Below are 18,628 nucleotides of genomic sequence, written 5' to 3' on the forward strand. Positions count from 1 at the left end.
AAGGTGTTCATAATATACACGTGGAATTTGATGATTGGAGGGTAGAAAAAATCGTTTTTCAGCCCTCCAATGATATTATGCCACTTATATATTATAGACAATTTTATGGATACGATAATGTATATATAGCATACCCCAAGCACACAAATACATTTTGTTTGCGAAATTTAAAATTTGAAAATTCCCACGTCAACACGTACCTGCTTAAAACCCCCCAGACTATCCATTTTTGAACTCACTGAAACCCTAACCCCACTTCATTCTGTCCACTATACATAAATTTTTTTTTGTATCTATCGCTAATCCCAACCACACTCCACAATGCGGGAAATTCTGCACATTCAAGGAGGCCAATGCGGCAACCAGATCGGGGCAAAATTCTGGGAGGTGGTGTGTGCAGAGCACGGCATCGACTCCACCGGCCGGTACAAAGGCGACAATGATCTGCAACTGGAGAGGGTTAATGTCTACTACAATGAGGCTAGCTGTGGGCGATTTGTCCCACGTGCCGTTCTCATGGACCTCGAACCCGGCACCATGGACAGTGTCAGATCTGGACCGTATGGGCAGATATTCCGGCCTGATAATTTCGTTTTTGGGCAGTCCGGTGCTGGGAACAACTGGGCGAAGGGTCATTACACTGAGGGAGCTGAGCTAATTGATTCTGTTCTTGATGTAGTGAGAAAAGAGGCCGAGAACTGTGACTGCCTACAAGGTATTTTATTATTTAGTTTGGTTTTCCTTTTCAAACTATGAATATTTACAATTATTATTATGATTATTATTATTAAATTTTTTTGTGCACTTTTGACGTTCTAGAAATTTTTAAAGCTATTTTGTCTTGCAGTAACACTTAATCTGCAGTAGTTTATGCATAATGTGCACTCATTAGTGCGTTACATTTCAACTGATTTTGACCATTTTAGTAGATCAGGCGATTTTTGTTTGGATTTCCTTTCTTTTTTTGAACATTATTAATTTTTTTTCCTTTTTGATACTTTGAAGATCTTGTTTTTCTGATTACGGAAAGGGCAATTTTTTCAAGGCATTAATTTCTATATATACCACAATTATAAAAATAAATTTATTACAGACAGAAACACATGGATCTAATACGTTACGCAGGAAAAATTGAAATAAGTGTGTCTCTGGGAAGTATTTATCAGGCGGCGTTAGAGGGGATGATAGAGATTGAATTTATTTGGTTCAAGAAACAAATATCTTGAACTGAAAAGCCAAATAACGAATTAAATTAAACCAAATGGGGCAAAATAAACCAAAGACTCACCCCTTTGTTTACATCTTAGAATAGTTCTTCCAGTTTACATGATAAATTGAAAATATTTTGAGCTAAGTGTCTGTTGACTTCAATCAGCTTATTTATTATTTTGGTGTCTAATTGAATAAATTGCTTTATAGTGTGTGTTTATTGCTCCGTAACTCAGATGTTGTCTCATGTTTATTTTCAACTTTCAGGTTTTCAGGTCTGTCACTCGTTAGGAGGTGGAACAGGATCAGGAATGGGAACTCTTCTGATATCTAAGATCAGGGAAGAGTATCCAGACCGCATGATGCTTACTTTCTCTGTCTTCCCATCCCCTAAGGTATCAGACACTGTTGTTGAGCCCTACAATGCCACACTGTCGGTCCACCAGCTTGTTGAGAATGCCGATGAGTGTATGGTGTTGGATAATGAGGCTCTCTATGACATTTGCTTCCGAACCCTGAAGCTCACAACTCCAAGCTGTAGGTTTCTCTTCTCATGCCTTTTTATACAGTTAAATATTTCAGTCCTTTACTGTTTCGCTTGATAATTACATGGACGTGTCCATGTTATTGATGAGCAGTGTGCGCCACGTCTATTGTCCCTGAATTTAATTGAATGGAAACATCAATTTTGTTGTGGGTTTTTATTGCGCACCTGTGTCCATGCATGTCTTTGTGTGTGTGTGCGCGCGCGTTAGAGCTTGTTCTCATAGAATTTGTGATCAATGTATAGTTGTACAGTAATCCAGTTCATCTTAAATCCAAATGCTTGTGTATTTTGCCTCGCACATGAATAATGTATAATTTGGCAGGAGTTGAAATTTGGGGGTTTACAATTAGTTATATGTTAGCATTGTTGCAACTATGGTTCAATTATTAGATCTTTTCTTAGTGATAAAAATCTAGTTTTCTGGTTGCCTGAAAGATCATTTTTCGTCAATGTTCGATGATTTAATGCATTCAGGATCATTTCTATGTGTTTATACCATTACTTCATTCTCAGATTCTTAGATACACACAGATGCAAGCCTCATGGATTTTGTAGCCTATCATAGTTCATTATTTTAACAGAGGTTTTCTGGTCTTAATTTATTTGTTGATTTTTCTTGACCAGTTGGTGACCTGAATCATCTCATCTCTGCTACTATGAGTGGCGTGACTTGCTGCCTTCGTTTCCCTGGTCAATTGAACTCAGATCTTCGCAAGCTTGCTGTCAACCTCATTCCATTCCCCCGTCTTCACTTTTTCATGGTTGGGTTTGCTCCACTCACCTCTCGTGGGTCACAGCAATATCGAGCCCTCACTGTTCCTGAACTCACCCAGCAAATGTGGGATGCAAAGAACATGATGTGTGCTGCTGATCCTCGCCATGGACGTTATTTGACTGCCTCTGCAATGTTTCGTGGCAAGATGAGCACAAAGGAGGTTGACGAGCAGATGATTAACGTCCAAAACAAGAATTCATCCTACTTTGTTGAATGGATTCCCAACAATGTGAAGTCTACCGTTTGTGATATTCCTCCGACTGGCCTCAAGATGGCTTCGACTTTCATTGGTAACTCGACTTCAATCCAGGAAATGTTCCGAAGGGTTAGCGAGCAGTTCACAGCTATGTTCCGCAGGAAAGCTTTCTTGCATTGGTATACTGGAGAGGGTATGGATGAGATGGAGTTCACTGAGGCAGAAAGCAACATGAATGATCTTGTTGCTGAGTACCAACAATACCAAGATGCAACAGCCGATGAGGAAGGCTATGAATATGAAGACGAAGAGGAGCTTCAGGAGGAGGGTTAAGTTTTGGGTTCTAATATTAGATGATGTGAAATGTTTCTGGGTCTTGGCTTGTCGTTTATTTCTGTGTTTACTTTGTCTGCAATGTCTAACCTTCAAGTTGCTTTGAATGTCGAACTCTGTTGTGTGTGCTTCGTTGGTGGTGTTAAATTTGAATGTATGGGCTATCGGGTTTGATATTTCTGTTTAAAGTGGAATGTTTTTTATTGCGTAGATCCATTGTTTTAAAAAGTGCATCTAGACGTGAACTATGGGCAAAAAGCTTCGCGTTGGGCCTAGTTGGGGCTAGAATAATTTTGGAACCTATTTAAATTCAGTTTTGGAGCTCTACCATACGGGAAAAAGCTGGCTGTAATTGTTTGTTTCTTGATTTTTTCGTTTTTAAAACCTGATTCTCGATTTTTAAACCTAGAACGAAAAATAAGTTTTAATTGGAACACTACTGAAAGTGCTGGTTTGGTTCAATTTTAAGTTCAAATGGTTTTGAGCTTCTTGCCAGTCAAATGATATGAAAAGGTGAACGAGCAATTCGGTACGAAGTGCTTATGTGAAAGAGATTATTAAAAGGGGCAATTAATAAGGGTAATTAATGCAAACTGTTCCTCGTTGTTTGCTTTCATTGTGCAAATTATTTCTATCGTTTAATTTTAGCATTTGGACTTTCAAGTTGATCTTTTTTATACACAAAAGGTTCATACAATGTATTTTCTCCATTAAAGCACTATAAAATAACTAATACCCCCATCTCTAAATAAACCAATAGAAAAAATTATTATATAAAAAACTCTTGTAATTTCGGGGAGAGCAGAAAGATATTACAATACGAAACTTGATTACAAGAAAATAGTTAAATCCTTGGATGGTGTCATAGTGGAATGTCAAGAATGGGTGGCGGTGACCGACGAAAGGGTGTGGATTTGGATGCCGAAGAACAATTATTTCATTTTTTTCTTTTTCATAATTTTAATTATTATTTTTTATTTTTGTTGTACTTCTAATTTTCTTTATAATTATTTTGGTGGTGGTGGTGCCGACAACGGCGGGGTAGGGTAAGGGTACGAGTATGTGGGGTTAAATGATTACGTTTTGAATTAACTTATGTTAGATTCGTTTGTACTTTTTAAAAAACTTGGAACACTAACTGTAATTATTATTTATTACTTTTTAAAAAACTTGGAACACTATTTGTAATTATTATTTATTTATTCTTTTTTTTTCCTATTTGTTTATTTAAAAAGGATGGTAAGTTAATCATTTTACAATGTTTTAATGAAGAAAATAGAATGTACTGACTTTTCGAACAAAGAAAGGTCAATTTGAGAGCTCAAATGGCAATATTGAAACAATAAAATTCGCGCAATGAAGACAAATGATATGGATATTTTATGCCAACTATCCATATTGACAGAAGAAATTGATGGAATAAGACAGAATGACCAACTCTACAAGAAAAAAGTTGAAATAAAGGTGTACATTATAAGTTTGAAATGATATGGACGATTTGAAAATTAGTGCAAGCCATAGGAACTTTTTTTGTTAATTACCCCTTAAAAAAGTGATTATTTTAAAGAATGTATAGGAAATGTTATAGAGAAATTTGAAAAATTATTTTTTGAAGAATGTGTAATGAAAATGCTAAAGAAAAAAAAAAGTGATATTCAAGTAATCATTTTCAAAGAAAGGCCAATTTATGTAGAAGACTGTTACTTGTACTATGATAAATTGGACCACATCGGAATTCAATGAAGCGGATGTAAACTAATCCAATTTGGAGCTCTCACAACAAATCCAAATCTACCTTTACCTTAAAAAAGAGAATTAGTCAAATACTGTTCATTCTGGTGGCAGAGTGTTCCCACCTGATTTTCTCAAACCTATCCCATTGTAGTCAAACTAGTTCCCGATTGTTCATTAGAAAATATCTTCGCACTTTTTTACTATACAAAAAGCAAACATTTTCTATTGATTAAAGGCCATTTACAGAAAACTGAATTTTTCCTTCACTTTCCCATTTGAGAGAAGGCTGAGGAGAAATTTTTGTTTCATGCAGCAAGGTGGCAATCGGAAGTGGGAATAACCGCAATCTCCTCATCGCATTCTGAAAATCCAAAGTCTTCTTTTTTCCAACAAACCAAAACCCTCAATTCAAGAATCTTGGCCTCCGTTTCAAACCACTCCAAAACTCAGTAATTATTGGATTTGAAGAATATGAAATTTGTATGGTTGAATAGAGAGCTTTAAGGAGTAATGAAAATTCTATTCATTCTGATAATGATAATGTACACTGAAGATGTGTATATATACAACAAAAAAGAATATTTTCTAACTAATTTACACAGATAAATGTAGAATAAATCAACTTGCTCAACAAGCAAAATTCTAACTAATTCGCCCCCAGGGCACATCTTCAAGTGGTAAAAGGGGAGGGTGGAGAAATTCAGCTTTACTTGAGGCTGCCGCATTAAGGGTTCGAATCCTGAAATATGGATTTGGCTCTTGGGTAAGTGCAAGTGTACAAGCAACCTTTCATCTTGTACCCTTGGAGGCATAACCTGCGATTTACCTCCCTCACGATGCTCCAGGGCAGGGGCGATGGGAGACCCTTAAGGTTGGGGTTCAACCTTTTAAAATTCTAACTAATTCTTTCTAAACTATTCTTCTGTTGCTCTGTTACAAAATTCACATGGTTTTGACTCCTGCCAACTTTCTAGCTGAGCTGTCCTTATAGGTCCACATGGCTTGTTTCTTGCCAACGTTGCAGCTGAATCATCCTTAATCTTCAACAACCCCCTGCAAGATGGAGAATATATATCCATTACTCCCATCTTGGACATACAAGAATAAAAACTTCGAGAATTTAAGGAAATGTCTGCAATTTGTGCTGTACTTGGTACATGTTGGGTGACAATACTACCATCTTGTATCTTATCTCGAATAAGATGGCAATCAAGCTCTATGTGCTTGGTTATTTCATGAAAAATCGGATTTGTAGCTTTATTATCACAATGTAGAACCGCTGCTTGTGGATGATCAAGCTTTAAGTCCTTTAATAAGAACCTAAGCCAAGTTAATTTAAAGCAAAGGTTTGCCATTGCTCTGTACTTTGCCTCTGTAGAAGAACGAGACACAACATGTTGCTTCTTTGACTTCCACGATATTAAGGCTTTCCTAATGAATACACAGTAACCTGTTATGGACCTTTTGGTATCCAAACAAGCACCCCAGTCCGAATCATAATACCCTTCTAATTGCAACTTTGAATTTGTGTGATAGAACAAACCTTGTCTAGGTGATAGAACAAACCTTGTCTAGGTTCCCTTTTGATGTATCGTAGCACCTTATGGGCTGTATGTAAATGTGGAATTCTAGGATTATTCATGAATTGACTTAACAATTGGATTGAATACACAAGATTAGGCCTGGTAATTATCAGGTAAAGAAGTCTTCCAATTAACCTTCTGTACAGTGATGGATCTTTGAACAATTCTCCTTTATCTTTACTGAGCTTTGTATTTTGATCAAGGGGAGTTCTAGTTGGGGATGAAACAATGGTTCTTGAATCCCCCAAGATGTCTAAAGCATATTTTCTTTGACATATGTGTATGCCATGTTTAGTCCTTGCCACCTCAATGCCTAGAACATATTTCAGATTACCAAGGTCCTTAATTTTGAATTTGTCATTGAAACAGACCTTGAGATTATTGATGGTATCAATACAATCTCCAACCACAATTATGTCATCCACATAAACCAAAATGATTGTGAAGGATTTGCTAGTGGACTTAATAAACAAACTGTAGTCTGCCTTTGATTGGATGAAACCTTGTTCGATGATGAAATTTGGAAGTTTAGAGTACCATTGACGTGAAGCCTATTTTAATCCATATACGCTCTTGCGTAATTTACAAACTTTGTTGTTATTGATACCAGTATAACCTGGGGACAATTCCATATAAACATCTTCATCCAAGTCTCAATGCAGGAAGGCGTTATTCACATTAAATTGGCATAGATTCTACCCCTTAATTGCTGCTACTCCTAACAAAGTTTTGATGGTTACTAAATTCGCTATAGGAGAGAAAGTTTCATGATAGTCAAGTCCATCCTGCAGTTTGTATCCCTTCACCACAAGACATGCCTTGAACCTTTCAATGTTGCCGTTAGCATTGAATTTAATTTAATTTTATACACCTACCTGCATCATATGGCCTCCTTATCTAGTGGTAGATCAACTAAACCCCAAGTATCATTAAGCTCCAGTGCCTCAATCTCAGCTTTCATGGCAACACACCATTCAGGAGAATCATGGCGTCTTGGTAATTTCTAGGTTCAGAACAGTTTGTTATTGAGGTTACAAAAGCACGATAAAGAGTAGATAATTTATCATAGGAAATACTATTAGAGAGAGGGAAAATGCTACCTAAAGCATTCACTTCCTTCACCTTGTACAACTTTTGAGATGAATGAGGTGAAGAAACTTGCTGACATATGAAGTCTTGTGAGTGAGAAGGAGCCCTTCGAGTTCTACCAGACCTACGTGGTAGATGTGTTGTGACAGAATGATTTGAATCCAAGATATCAGGCTGTATGGCATCATGGCTAGCATTTATGTTGGAGTCAGAGGCTGGTGCATGAGCTGAAGTATTAGGAATATCAGGAAGGAAGGGATCTGCTTGATTATCATCAGTATGGTTAATGTGGTTAGCATTATTGAGGGGAGTGATAATAGGATCATTAGTGATACTTAAATTTTGTGTGAGATCGAGATGATCAAAAGGAGTATTACTGTTGGATTGAATGTTTTTGTAAGGAAAACTATTCTCATAAAAATGAATTTCTTTGAAACAAGAATTTTATCTGTCTCTAAATCTAATAGCCTGTACCCCTAGTTCCAAATGGATAACCAATAAATACACATCTTTTAGATCTAGGATCAAACCTATGTTTGCCATTGGCAAGTGTGGTAGCAAAAGCAAGGCATCCAAATACTCTTAGGTGAGTATAATTAGGTTTCATTTGGAATAGAATTTCAAAAGGACTTTTGTGATCTAGGATAGGGGTTGGTGTTCTGTTGATGAGGTAAACAACTATGAGTACAAAATCATTCCAGTACTTTAAAGGTAATCCACTTTGAAACTTTAAAGCCCTTGCAACGTTTAAAATATATTGATGTTTTCTCTCAACTACAGCATTCTGTTCAAATCTCTCAACACATGTTTTTTGGTGCATTATGCACTTTTTTAGGTAAAATTCAGTTATGTTGAACTCACCTCCATTATCTGTTCGAATGATTTTTATTTTGGCTTCAAACCGAGTTTTCTATCATTGTACAGAAGTTTTGTAAGGCTCCAGTAGCATCAGATTTTAATCTTAACATGTAGACCCATGTGCATCTACTGTAATCATCAATAATGGATAAAAAATATTTAGATCCATCTCTACTCAATTCATTACAAGGCCCCCAAATGTCATAGTAAATTAATTCGAAACATTTCTTTGTTTTATGCGTGCTTACATCAAAAGGTAACTTGTGTTGCTTTGCTAAGGGACAAATAGTGCAAAGATTAGAGATTGAAATTGTGTAAATATTGCTACCAGGATTGAATTTAGAATATGGTGAATGACCCAATCTGTAATGTCATAGGTTAAATTCTTCGTGCTTATTTGTAGTGGCTGCAGAAAATGAGCATTTGGCTTGGTTAAGAGCTTCTGACAAAGCTGTGGAAGAGGGTGGCCTTCTCAACATATGATACAGTCTATCCTTCACCTCACCCATCCCAGTCGTCTTCTATGTTGAAAGGTCCTGAATATAGCAGTAGTCAGAGAAGAAGACAAGGCAACAATTCAAAGATTGGGCAAGTTGTTTTGCAAAAATTAAATTGAATGTGACACTAGGAATGCAAAGGACATTGTGGAGAGTGATAGACTCTGAAAATTTTACGGTTCCTACATGTGTGACAAGAACATTTTCTCGATTCGGTAACGCCACAAAGTGAGATATATGAGCTTGAATAGATATAATATATGAGACTGAACAGACCATGTGGTCTATTGCTCTGGTATCCAAGATCTATGGAACATTGGAAATAATTTTCTGATGATGATGAAATGCAGTTAGGGATAGAGAGACCAGACACCTTATTGTTACCTTCATCAGACGAGGAAGCTAGGACAGGAACATTGTTTGATGAAAGAGTGAAGTGCTGAGAGTTTGTTGCTGGTTTGAGGATTGCCATTAGCTGAGAATACTGCTCATGGCTCAAAGATACTTGGCCTTTGTCCTTCGTCCTTCACTACTTCCTGATTGAAACTCATACCTGCAGAGGCAACAATGGCAGCAGATTTTCCCTTATCATTGAGCCTATGCCCTAGTGGGAATCCATTAAGCTCGAAGCATTTGTCTGCTCCATGTCCTGGCATTTGGCAATAGGTACAAACAGGTCTATTTGGATTTGCCTTGAAGCACCATTCAAGTGAATGACCAGTGATTTTGCAATGACTGCAATAGTACTTGTCCCTTTTATGTGATGAAAAGTTATGGCTACCTCCTTCTCTAAAATTCCTCCAGCTCAGAAGTGCCATGGAATCAGAATTTGTAGAGGTTAGATTGGATATTTCCCTCCTTTTTCTTCCTGTTGGACTAAGGAGTAAACTTCGTTTAGGTGGGTGAATGTTTTTATTAGCAGGATCTGAGCCTTAATCTTCTTATAGGCCTCATTTAGGCCCATCAAAAACTTCATAACATAGTCCCTTTGCTGGGTTTTGAATCACGATTTTCAAACCTCCACATGTACAGTTGGGGATGCTCTTATAATTCCACAGCTCATCCAACAGTATTTTAAGCTTGGAGTAGTACACAGTTACAGAATCTTGATTTTGCATTAAGGTGGTGATGTCCTTTCCAACTTCAAAAATTTGTGGGACATTTTGTTGGGAAAAATGCTATTGCAGGTCCAACTAAAGAAGGTGAGCAGTGTCAACATAGATGGTGCTGTTCTTAATGTCAATGGACATAGCAATTTGCATCCAGGTTATAACAATATCATTACATCTCAACCAAAGTTCCATCAATGGATCATTGGGATACTCTGGTTCACACAGTGTGCCATCAATAAAACCAAGTTTGTTTTGATCCTCAAGGCTCTCTTTATCGAACGAGCCCAGGAGTAGTAATTGCTAGAATCTAAAACATGAGTGACTAGCATAACATCACTTCCATCATTGCTACCAATATAGTAGGGACTGTTGGGATGAGTTAGATCATGGGGAAGAGCTGCTGAGTTGCTTCCACCAATTTGTAGTTGATTTTGACCTTGGTTTGGATTGGTGTTTGAGGAAAGATTTGTATTTCCAGAATTGGATTCCCCAACATCAGGCTCTGATACCATATTCGATTTGAAGAATATGAAATTTGTATGGTTGAACAGAGAGCTTTAAGGAGTAATGAAAATTCTATTCATTCTAATAATTATAATGTACACTGAGGACATGTATATATACAGCAAAAAAGAATTTTTCCTAACTAATTTACACAGATAAATGTAGAATAAATCAACTTGCTCAACAAGCAAAATTCTGACTAATTCTTTCTAGACTATTCTTCTGTTGCTCTGCTACAAAATTCACATGGTTTTGCCTCCTGCCAACTTTCCAGCTGAGATGTCCCTGTAAGTCCACATGGCTTGTTTTTTGTCAACGTTGCAGCTGAATCATCCTCAATCTTTAACAGTAATCGTATCATCCAAAACCATTGATGTTTTGAGCCATCGGTCATCAAAAAAAGGACGATGATGATTTAAGAGACAGAGATCCTTATGGAGGTGGAAACGATAGCGTACTTGAGAGGTTAGTGTGTGTCACCAGTGGCGTATCGTACCTCGATATTACTGTTGTGAACCAGCTCGTTGTCTACGGTTACTCTGCGCGGATTATTGTTGACAATAAAGGTCTGTTTCTAGAATTACTTCTCTTAAGGTTTGAAGATTACTTTTTATGGCCACTATTTCTTCTTGAATTTCGTCTATGTTTTTCACCCGTTACCATTTCATTTCTGTTAATTATATGCTTCAGGATTGCAAATATGTCCACATGTTTAATCTTTGATTTATTGTTCCAGATGTTTGCTTCTAGTCAATAAGTTAGTCCTAGTCTTTAGGATGTTGTTAGTGCACTCTCTAGATCATGGATTAGTTGCTTTGATCTCCGTGATCCACTCTTTTTCAGTTTTATTTTTGCATTATAAATGTAATGGATTGCTAATCAATAAAAGACAAAATCCCTTTGCTGTAATTGTGCTATTTTCTTCTGTTTACACTTCATTTTTCTTCTTCATCCAGATTATAGATTCTTTTAATTCTCTATTTTTCATTTTTTTAGAACCTACAATCTGGTATCAGAGATCATTTTCTTAAGGGATCTGTATGTAACAAAGGAAACAGAAACCAGTTTATCTCAAATTGCTCCTTCTGTCTTCGATGGAGAAAACTACCAGCTTTGGGCAGTTAGAATGGAAGCTTATTTGGAGGCTTTTGATCTATGGGAAGCTGTGGAAGAGGATTACGAAGTCATTTCGCTACTGAACAATCCCTCTGTCCCTCAGATCAATAGTCACAAAGAAAAGAAAACTAGAAAGTCAAAGGCAAAAGCAACTTTATTTGCTGCTATTTCAACAACAATTTTCACGAGAATCATGACTCTCAAAACAGCAAAAGAGATTTGGGATTATCTAAAGGAAGAATATGGAGGAGATGAAAGGATATGAGGCATGCAAGTGCTAAATCTAATAAGGGGATTCGACCTGCAAAAGATAAAAGAGGCCGATACAATCAAAGAATACTCAGACAGATTGCTTAGCATTGTCAACAAGGTAAGGCTTCTTGGTACTAAAATTGATGATTCAAGAATTGTAGAAAAAGTTCTTGTTACCGTGCCTGAAAGATATGAAGCTTCAATAACCACCCTGAAGAACACAAAAGATCTATCCAAGATTACCTTAGTAGAGCTATTAAATGCTTTGAATTCTCAAGAGCAACGGAGGCTTATGAGACAAGATCCTACTGTTGAAAGAGCCTTATCAGTCAAACACCAGGATGCTCAGAGGAACAACAAAAATAAGAATCATATGAGTCAAATCTCAAGTTCTGAGAGCCGTTCAAACAACCACACTCAAAGCAAAGGTAGAAGCTCAAAGGGAAACTATCCCCCTTGTAAACAATGTGGCAAATGGGACATCCTCCATTCAAATGTTGGAAGAGACCTGATGCAAAGTGTAGCAAATGCAATTAGCTTTGACATGAAGCTGTGATTTGCACAAGCAAATTTCAAAAGCAAGAAGAAGATGCCCAAGTAGCTGATCAAGGTGAAGAAGATAAGATGTTTGTGGCATCGTGTTTCTCAACAATGAGCTCTTCAGAATGTTGGCTGATCGACACTGGTTGTACAAACCACATGACTTATGACAGAACTTTTTTTAAGGAGTTAAAGCCTATTGGAATCACTAAATTCAGGATAGAAAATGTTGGCTATATTCCAGCAAAAAGAAGAAGAACCATTGCAATTACAACCATCTCAGGGACAAAATAATTTTTGATGTTCTTTATGTACTTGATATCGATCAAAATCTACTGAGTGTAGGCCAGTTAATAGAAAAAGAATTTAAAGTGTCCTTTGAAAATTGGTATTGCCGTATCCAAGATGCCACTGGACAGGAGATTTTACGTGTTAAAATGAGAGATAAATCTCATTTGACCCAACAGAGGAGGAGCACACAGCTTTTTCCACCAAATTCAGCATTACCGAAATCTGGCACAAAAGGATTAGGCATTGTCATCTTCAACGAATGCTAAAGATGAAGAAAAATGACATGATAAGAGGTTTACCAACTATGGTTGATCACTTGCCAAATTGCCATGCTTGTTAATTCGGTAAACAAAATTGGAAGCCATTTCTTAAATCATCCTGGAGAGCATCACAAAAGTTGCAACTAGTCCACACAAACGTGGGAGGACTTCAAAGAACACCATCACTTCAAGATAGCCGTTATTACATTCTTTTCATTGATGATTTTACAAGAATGTGCTGGATTTTTTTCTTAAAATTTAAGTAAAAAGTGTTTGGAGTGTTTTGGAAGTTCAAGAAAATGGTGGAAACCCAAACTGGCTACAAAATTCAAGTTCTAAGGTCTGATAACGGAAAGGAGTACACCTCAGTAGAATTTAATTTGTACTGTGACAAAGCTGGCATTGAACATCAGCTCACTGCTCCTTACACTCCAGAACAAAATGGAGTTAGCGAAAGGAAAAATAGATACATCATGAAGATGGCCAGATGCATGTTACTTGAGAAGGAGTTGCTAAAAAGGTTCTATGCGGAGATAGCCAACATAGCAGTATTTCTGCAAAATCGGCTTCCAAGTAAAGCTGTTAAAGATAAAACTCTGTTTGAGGCTTGGTATGGGTATATACCTTCACTGAGCTTTCTTAAAGTGTTTGGTTGTGTGTGTTTTGCCCATATTCGACAGGTCAAGCGGGACAAACTTCGCAAAAAAGCAATTCCAGGCATCTTTGTGGGTTATAGATCAGTTTTCAAAGCTTACAAAGTGTATCACGCTCAAACAAAAAAAATGACGATCACTAGAGACGTTCACTTTAACGACGACGAGCAATGGGACTGGGAGAATTCACAAGGAACAGGCAGACTTTTACAAGAATTTAAAGGTGATTCTCTTTAAGAGCAAACAATAGAGCAGTGTCAGAATTAATTGGAAGATGATCCTCCAATTAGAGGAACAAGACTACTTTCAGACATCTATCAGAGATGTAACGTGGCACTATGCGAACCTGCTGGACATGAAGAAGCTCTTAAAGATCCAAAGTGGAAGAAAGCAATGGAAGAGGAGATGTTGATGATTCACAAAATAAAACTCGGGAATTAGTCAACAAACCTGAAGGCAAAAAAGTCATTGGAGTAAAGTGGGTGTACAGAACAAAGCTCAATGCAGACAACTCCATCAACAAACACAAAGCAAGGCTTGTCGTTAAGGGGTATGCTCAAAATTTTGTTGTTGATTATTCTGACACTTTTGCTCCTATTGCTAGATTAGACACAATCTGATTGTTGCTAGCCTTAGCAGTCCAAAAAGGTTGGAAAGTGTTCTGGCTATATGTCAAATCAGCTTTTTTAGATAGTATTTTGCAAGAAGAAATATATGTGAAGTAGCCAGATGGATTTGTGGTGCAAGGTGAAGATGATAAGATCTATCTGCTCAAAAAAGCTCTTTATGGCCTAAAACAAGTGCTAAAAACTTGGTACAGCAAGATAGATGAACATTTGCTAAGATTAGGCTTCACAAAAAAGCTTATCCGAGGCCACTCTTTACGTTAAACAGAAAGGCACTTATGTTCTCAAAGTGTCTCTTTATGTTGATGACCTTTTGGTAACAGGAAATAATGCGCAAATGGTTGCGGAGTTCAAATAATAAATGATGCAGGTTTGAAATGACACATCTTGGACTTATGACTTACTTTCTTGGGATGGAGGTCAAGCAAAGCTAAAATGAAGTGTTCATTAGTCAGAAGAAGTATGCAAAGGAAATGTTGAAGAAATTTTCAGATGGAGGAGTACAAAGCATCAAACACACCAATGGGTCAAAAAGAGAAGCTGAGCAATGATGATGGTGCTGATAAAGTTGATGAAAGTTATTATAGAAGTTTGATTGGTTGCTTAATGTATCTTACAACAACAAGACCTGACATTCTATTTGTGGTAAGTCTCTTATCTCGATTTATGCATTGTGCTAGTGAAGTGCATTTAAGAGCAACAAAAAGAATATTAAGGTTTATCAAAGGTACCGTTGATTGTGGCGTCAAGTTTGAGAAGTGTCAGAACTTCAAGTTTGTGGATTTTCAGATAGTGATTGGGCCGGGTCTGTTGATGACATGAGAAGTACCTCAGGATACTGTTTCAGCCTAGGTTCAGGAGTTTTCTTATGGTGTTCAAAGAAGCATGAGATTGTATCCACTACAGAGGCGGAATTTATTGCAGCAATTGCAGCAGCAAACCAAGCTTTATGGCTGAAGAGAATACTATCTGATTTGCATACGGAGCAAAATGATAGCACTACGATTTTTGTTAACAATCAAGTGGCAATTATAATTTCTCAAAATCCAGTATTCCATGGGAAAACAAAACACTTCAACATCAAGCTTTACTTTTTGAGGGAGGTGCAGCAAACTAGAGAAGTAAAATTAGTTTACTGCAAACCTTAAGATCAGCTAGCAGATTTGCTTACGAAACCACTACTAGTTGGTAAGTTTGAGTCACTAAGGCAGAGGATTGGAATTTGGAGTGCCTAAAGCAAGGATGAGTGTTAATTATATGCTTCACGATTGCAAATATGTCCACGTGTTTAATCTTTGATTTATTGTTCCAGATATTTGTTTCTAGTCAATAAGTTAGTCCTAGTCTTTAGGATGTTGTTAGTGCACTCTCTAGATCATGGATTAGTGGCTTTGATCTCTGTGATCCACTCTTTTTCAGTTTTATTTTTGCATTATAAATGTAATGGATTGCTAATGAATAAAAGACAGAATCCCTTTGCTTCAATTGTGTTATTTTCTTCTCTTTACACTTCATTCTTCTCTTCATCTAGATTATAGATTCCTTTAATTCTCTGTTTTTCATTTTTTTAGAACCTACAATTTCCTTTCCTTTTTTTCCTCTAATCTTTCAATTTTAGCTCGTTTATCTCCCCCAGTTTTCTTCCTCATAATCTTCTTACTCCAATTAATCCCACTTTTGATGAAAGAAGTAAAACTAAGCAAAGAAACATTTAGTTTCTGAATTTCAATAATATCACTTTAGAAATTGTATGGTTGTGTGCAGTGGCGAATCTAGGATTTCGACTCAATTAGGGCGGTCGTTGATCGTTGGCCGTTGTCTGTCGATAATTAACGACCGTATAGCGATATCGTTTATTAATATTAAATTAAATAATATTAAAAATTCTTTGATCTATATGTAAATATACTAAAACGTAAAAATCGTATATTTATATTATATTATATTTCTATACAATCCGAAATAATATAAATTATATGATACATAAGACTTCTTTGTGTTATCAATACTTAACAAATCGTTTGCTTGGCTAAAAGTGGTTGAGAGATTAGATACACCACTGCAAAAACTAGATTAAAATTCAGTTGAAAAAATCATTCCATAATTAGTATGAGAATTGAACATTAATCAAAGATTAAACGTAATTAAAAGTAATTTTAAAATATAATTAAAGTTTGAATTTTCAATTCTTAACACCAATGCATCACAAATTATAAATTCCCCAATTTGTCATTTTTAATTTTCATGAATCAAATATTCACATTTCACGATACTCAAATTAATTTTTTATATCACAATTCACAATAGACAAATTCTCAAATAACATATAAATTAAAATTCAATACTCATAAGTCATATCTTATAAATTATTAAAGCATAAAATATTTAAAAAGAAAAAAATCAAAAAAAAAAAACATTTTGTAAAGTCTTAACATATATTATTTTGTTAAATTTAGATTTAAAATTCAACCATTACCATAATGGTTAAGCTTCCAATCATTCTAATTCTAGAAGTTATAGGTTCGAATAATTTCTTTAGGAAATTAATTTTGGTAAATATTGTAAAAATAAAAATTTTACACAATGAAATGGAGAGAAAGGAATCGAATCCAAAACTCACAATATATAAAAGGAAACTCTAACCAACTAAGCAGAAGAGAGGTTTAAAAATACAATAAACTACCAATTATATAACCTAAAATTTTTATCTATTACCAACAAAAAAAAATTCTCCCCGACGAATACAGCTAGGACGGCCGTCCTAGCTGGCCACATACTAGATCCGCCCCTGGTTGTGTGTTATTTTTGATCAACGAGGATTGGTTATAATTTATTGATCTGGGTTTTGAAATTTTGTTTTTGTTTATGCCCGTTGAGGAGTTTTATCCTAATTGTTGGATTTTCATCGGCTGTAATCTGGGTTTCTTTTTATCCATCCTAAGCTGCCATTAAAATTGGGAAAAAAAAAAAAAGGTTCTGGGTGTTGGGGGTGCTTATGGAATTTGCAGAATTATTGAATTCAACAATTGCCATGGAGCATGCTATGAGTGGAAAATGGAAGCTTGGGAGGAAATTTTCTAGTGGCTCATTTGGTGAACTTTATTTAGGTGCTTTTTTTATTTTTACATCAGACTTTTTAATTAAATGTATTTATTTTTCTTTTAGTTTTGGACCTTTTATGTTACTATAAAAGGATTATTGTTCATCATCATGGATCGTTTATGCCATTTGGTGAACTTTATTTAGGTGCTTTTTTTATTTTTACATCAGACTTTTTAATTAAATGTATTTATTTTTCTTTTAGTTTTGGACCTTTTATGTTACTATAAAAGGATTATTGTTCATCATCATGGATCGTTTATGCATGATCATTGACACGGGTGTGAACACACTGAATGGAGAAGAAGTAGGCATCAAGATGGTATGCTTCAAGCTTTTGACTTGATATATTGTTGAAGATGTAGAATCAATTGGACCTAAGATGGTATGCTTTTCTATCTTATTTCATTTTTGTCCATGTATTATTGTTTGTTACAAGAGCCTATAGTCATTATCTAGCCTGTAATTTCCCGATGCTCCTATGTCATACTTTTGGAGGATGGTAAGTTGATCATTTTACAATGTTTTAATGGAGAAAATAGAATGTAATGACTTTTGGAACAAAGAAAGGTCAATTTGAGAGCTCAAATGGCAAAATTGAAACAATAAAATTTGTGCAATGAAGGCAAATGACATGGACATATTATACCAACTACCCATATTTGACAGAAGAAATTGATGGAATAAGACGGAATGACTAACTCCACAAGAAAAAGGTTGAAATAAAGTACATTCTAAGTTTGAAATGATATGGACGATTTGTACAATGAATGCAAGCAATAGGATTTTTTTTGTTAATTACCCTTTAAAAAAGTGATTAATTTAAAGAATGTATAGGAAAAGTTATAGAGAAACATGAAAAATTATTTTTTGAAGAATGTGTAATGAAAATGCACAAAATAATAATAATAATAATAATAATAATAATAATAATAATAATAATAATAATAATAATAATAATAATAAATAAATAAATAAAAATAAAGAAGTGATATTCAAGTAATCATTTCAAAGAAAGGCCAATTTATGTAAAAGACCATTACTTGTACAATGACAAATTGGACCACATTAGAATTGGATGAAGCGGATGTAAACTAATCCAATTTGAAGCTCTCACAATGAATCCAAATATGTGTAAAGTCAACAAAACAGTGAGTTGTACTTGAAAATATAAAAAAGGCGTAAAAAACCTAAATGGTCCCAAATTTACACTGTTGGGGAAAAATATCCTCAAACTTTAAATTGGATTTCGCTAGTCCCTTAATTTTAGCTTATGATCCCCACTAGTCCAAATTAGATTTCTGTCTAAAATTCTAATAGACATCCAATGTGTCAAGAAAATTGATGTGGCACC

General features: G+C 35.6%; 2 protein-coding genes across 2 annotated transcripts; both read left to right on the top strand.

Annotated features, from left to right (window-relative positions):
* The first annotated feature begins 236 nt into the window (after positions 1 to 236).
* On the top strand, positions 237 to 3,270 carry LOC111387259 (tubulin beta-1 chain). The gene is made up of 3 exons (XM_023011802.1): positions 237 to 715; positions 1,477 to 1,746; positions 2,381 to 3,270. The coding sequence occupies exons 1-3, from the start codon at positions 322 to 324 to the stop codon at positions 3,058 to 3,060; spliced, it is 1,344 nt and encodes a 447-aa protein (XP_022867570.1). The 5' UTR covers positions 237 to 321; the 3' UTR covers positions 3,061 to 3,270.
* Positions 3,271 to 11,821: 8,551 nt separating this feature from the next.
* Positions 11,822 to 12,902, top strand: LOC111387261. The gene is made up of 2 exons (XM_023011803.1): positions 11,822 to 12,357; positions 12,590 to 12,902. Exons 1-2 carry the CDS (start codon positions 11,822 to 11,824, stop codon positions 12,900 to 12,902), a joined length of 849 nt encoding a protein of 282 aa, XP_022867571.1.
* The last annotated feature ends 5,726 nt before the right edge of the window (positions 12,903 to 18,628 follow it).

This window comes from Olea europaea, unplaced genomic scaffold (assembly GCF_002742605.1).
Source record: "Olea europaea var. sylvestris unplaced genomic scaffold, O_europaea_v1 scaffold3971, whole genome shotgun sequence".
In the NCBI taxonomy this organism is placed as follows: domain Eukaryota; kingdom Viridiplantae; phylum Streptophyta; class Magnoliopsida; order Lamiales; family Oleaceae; genus Olea; species Olea europaea.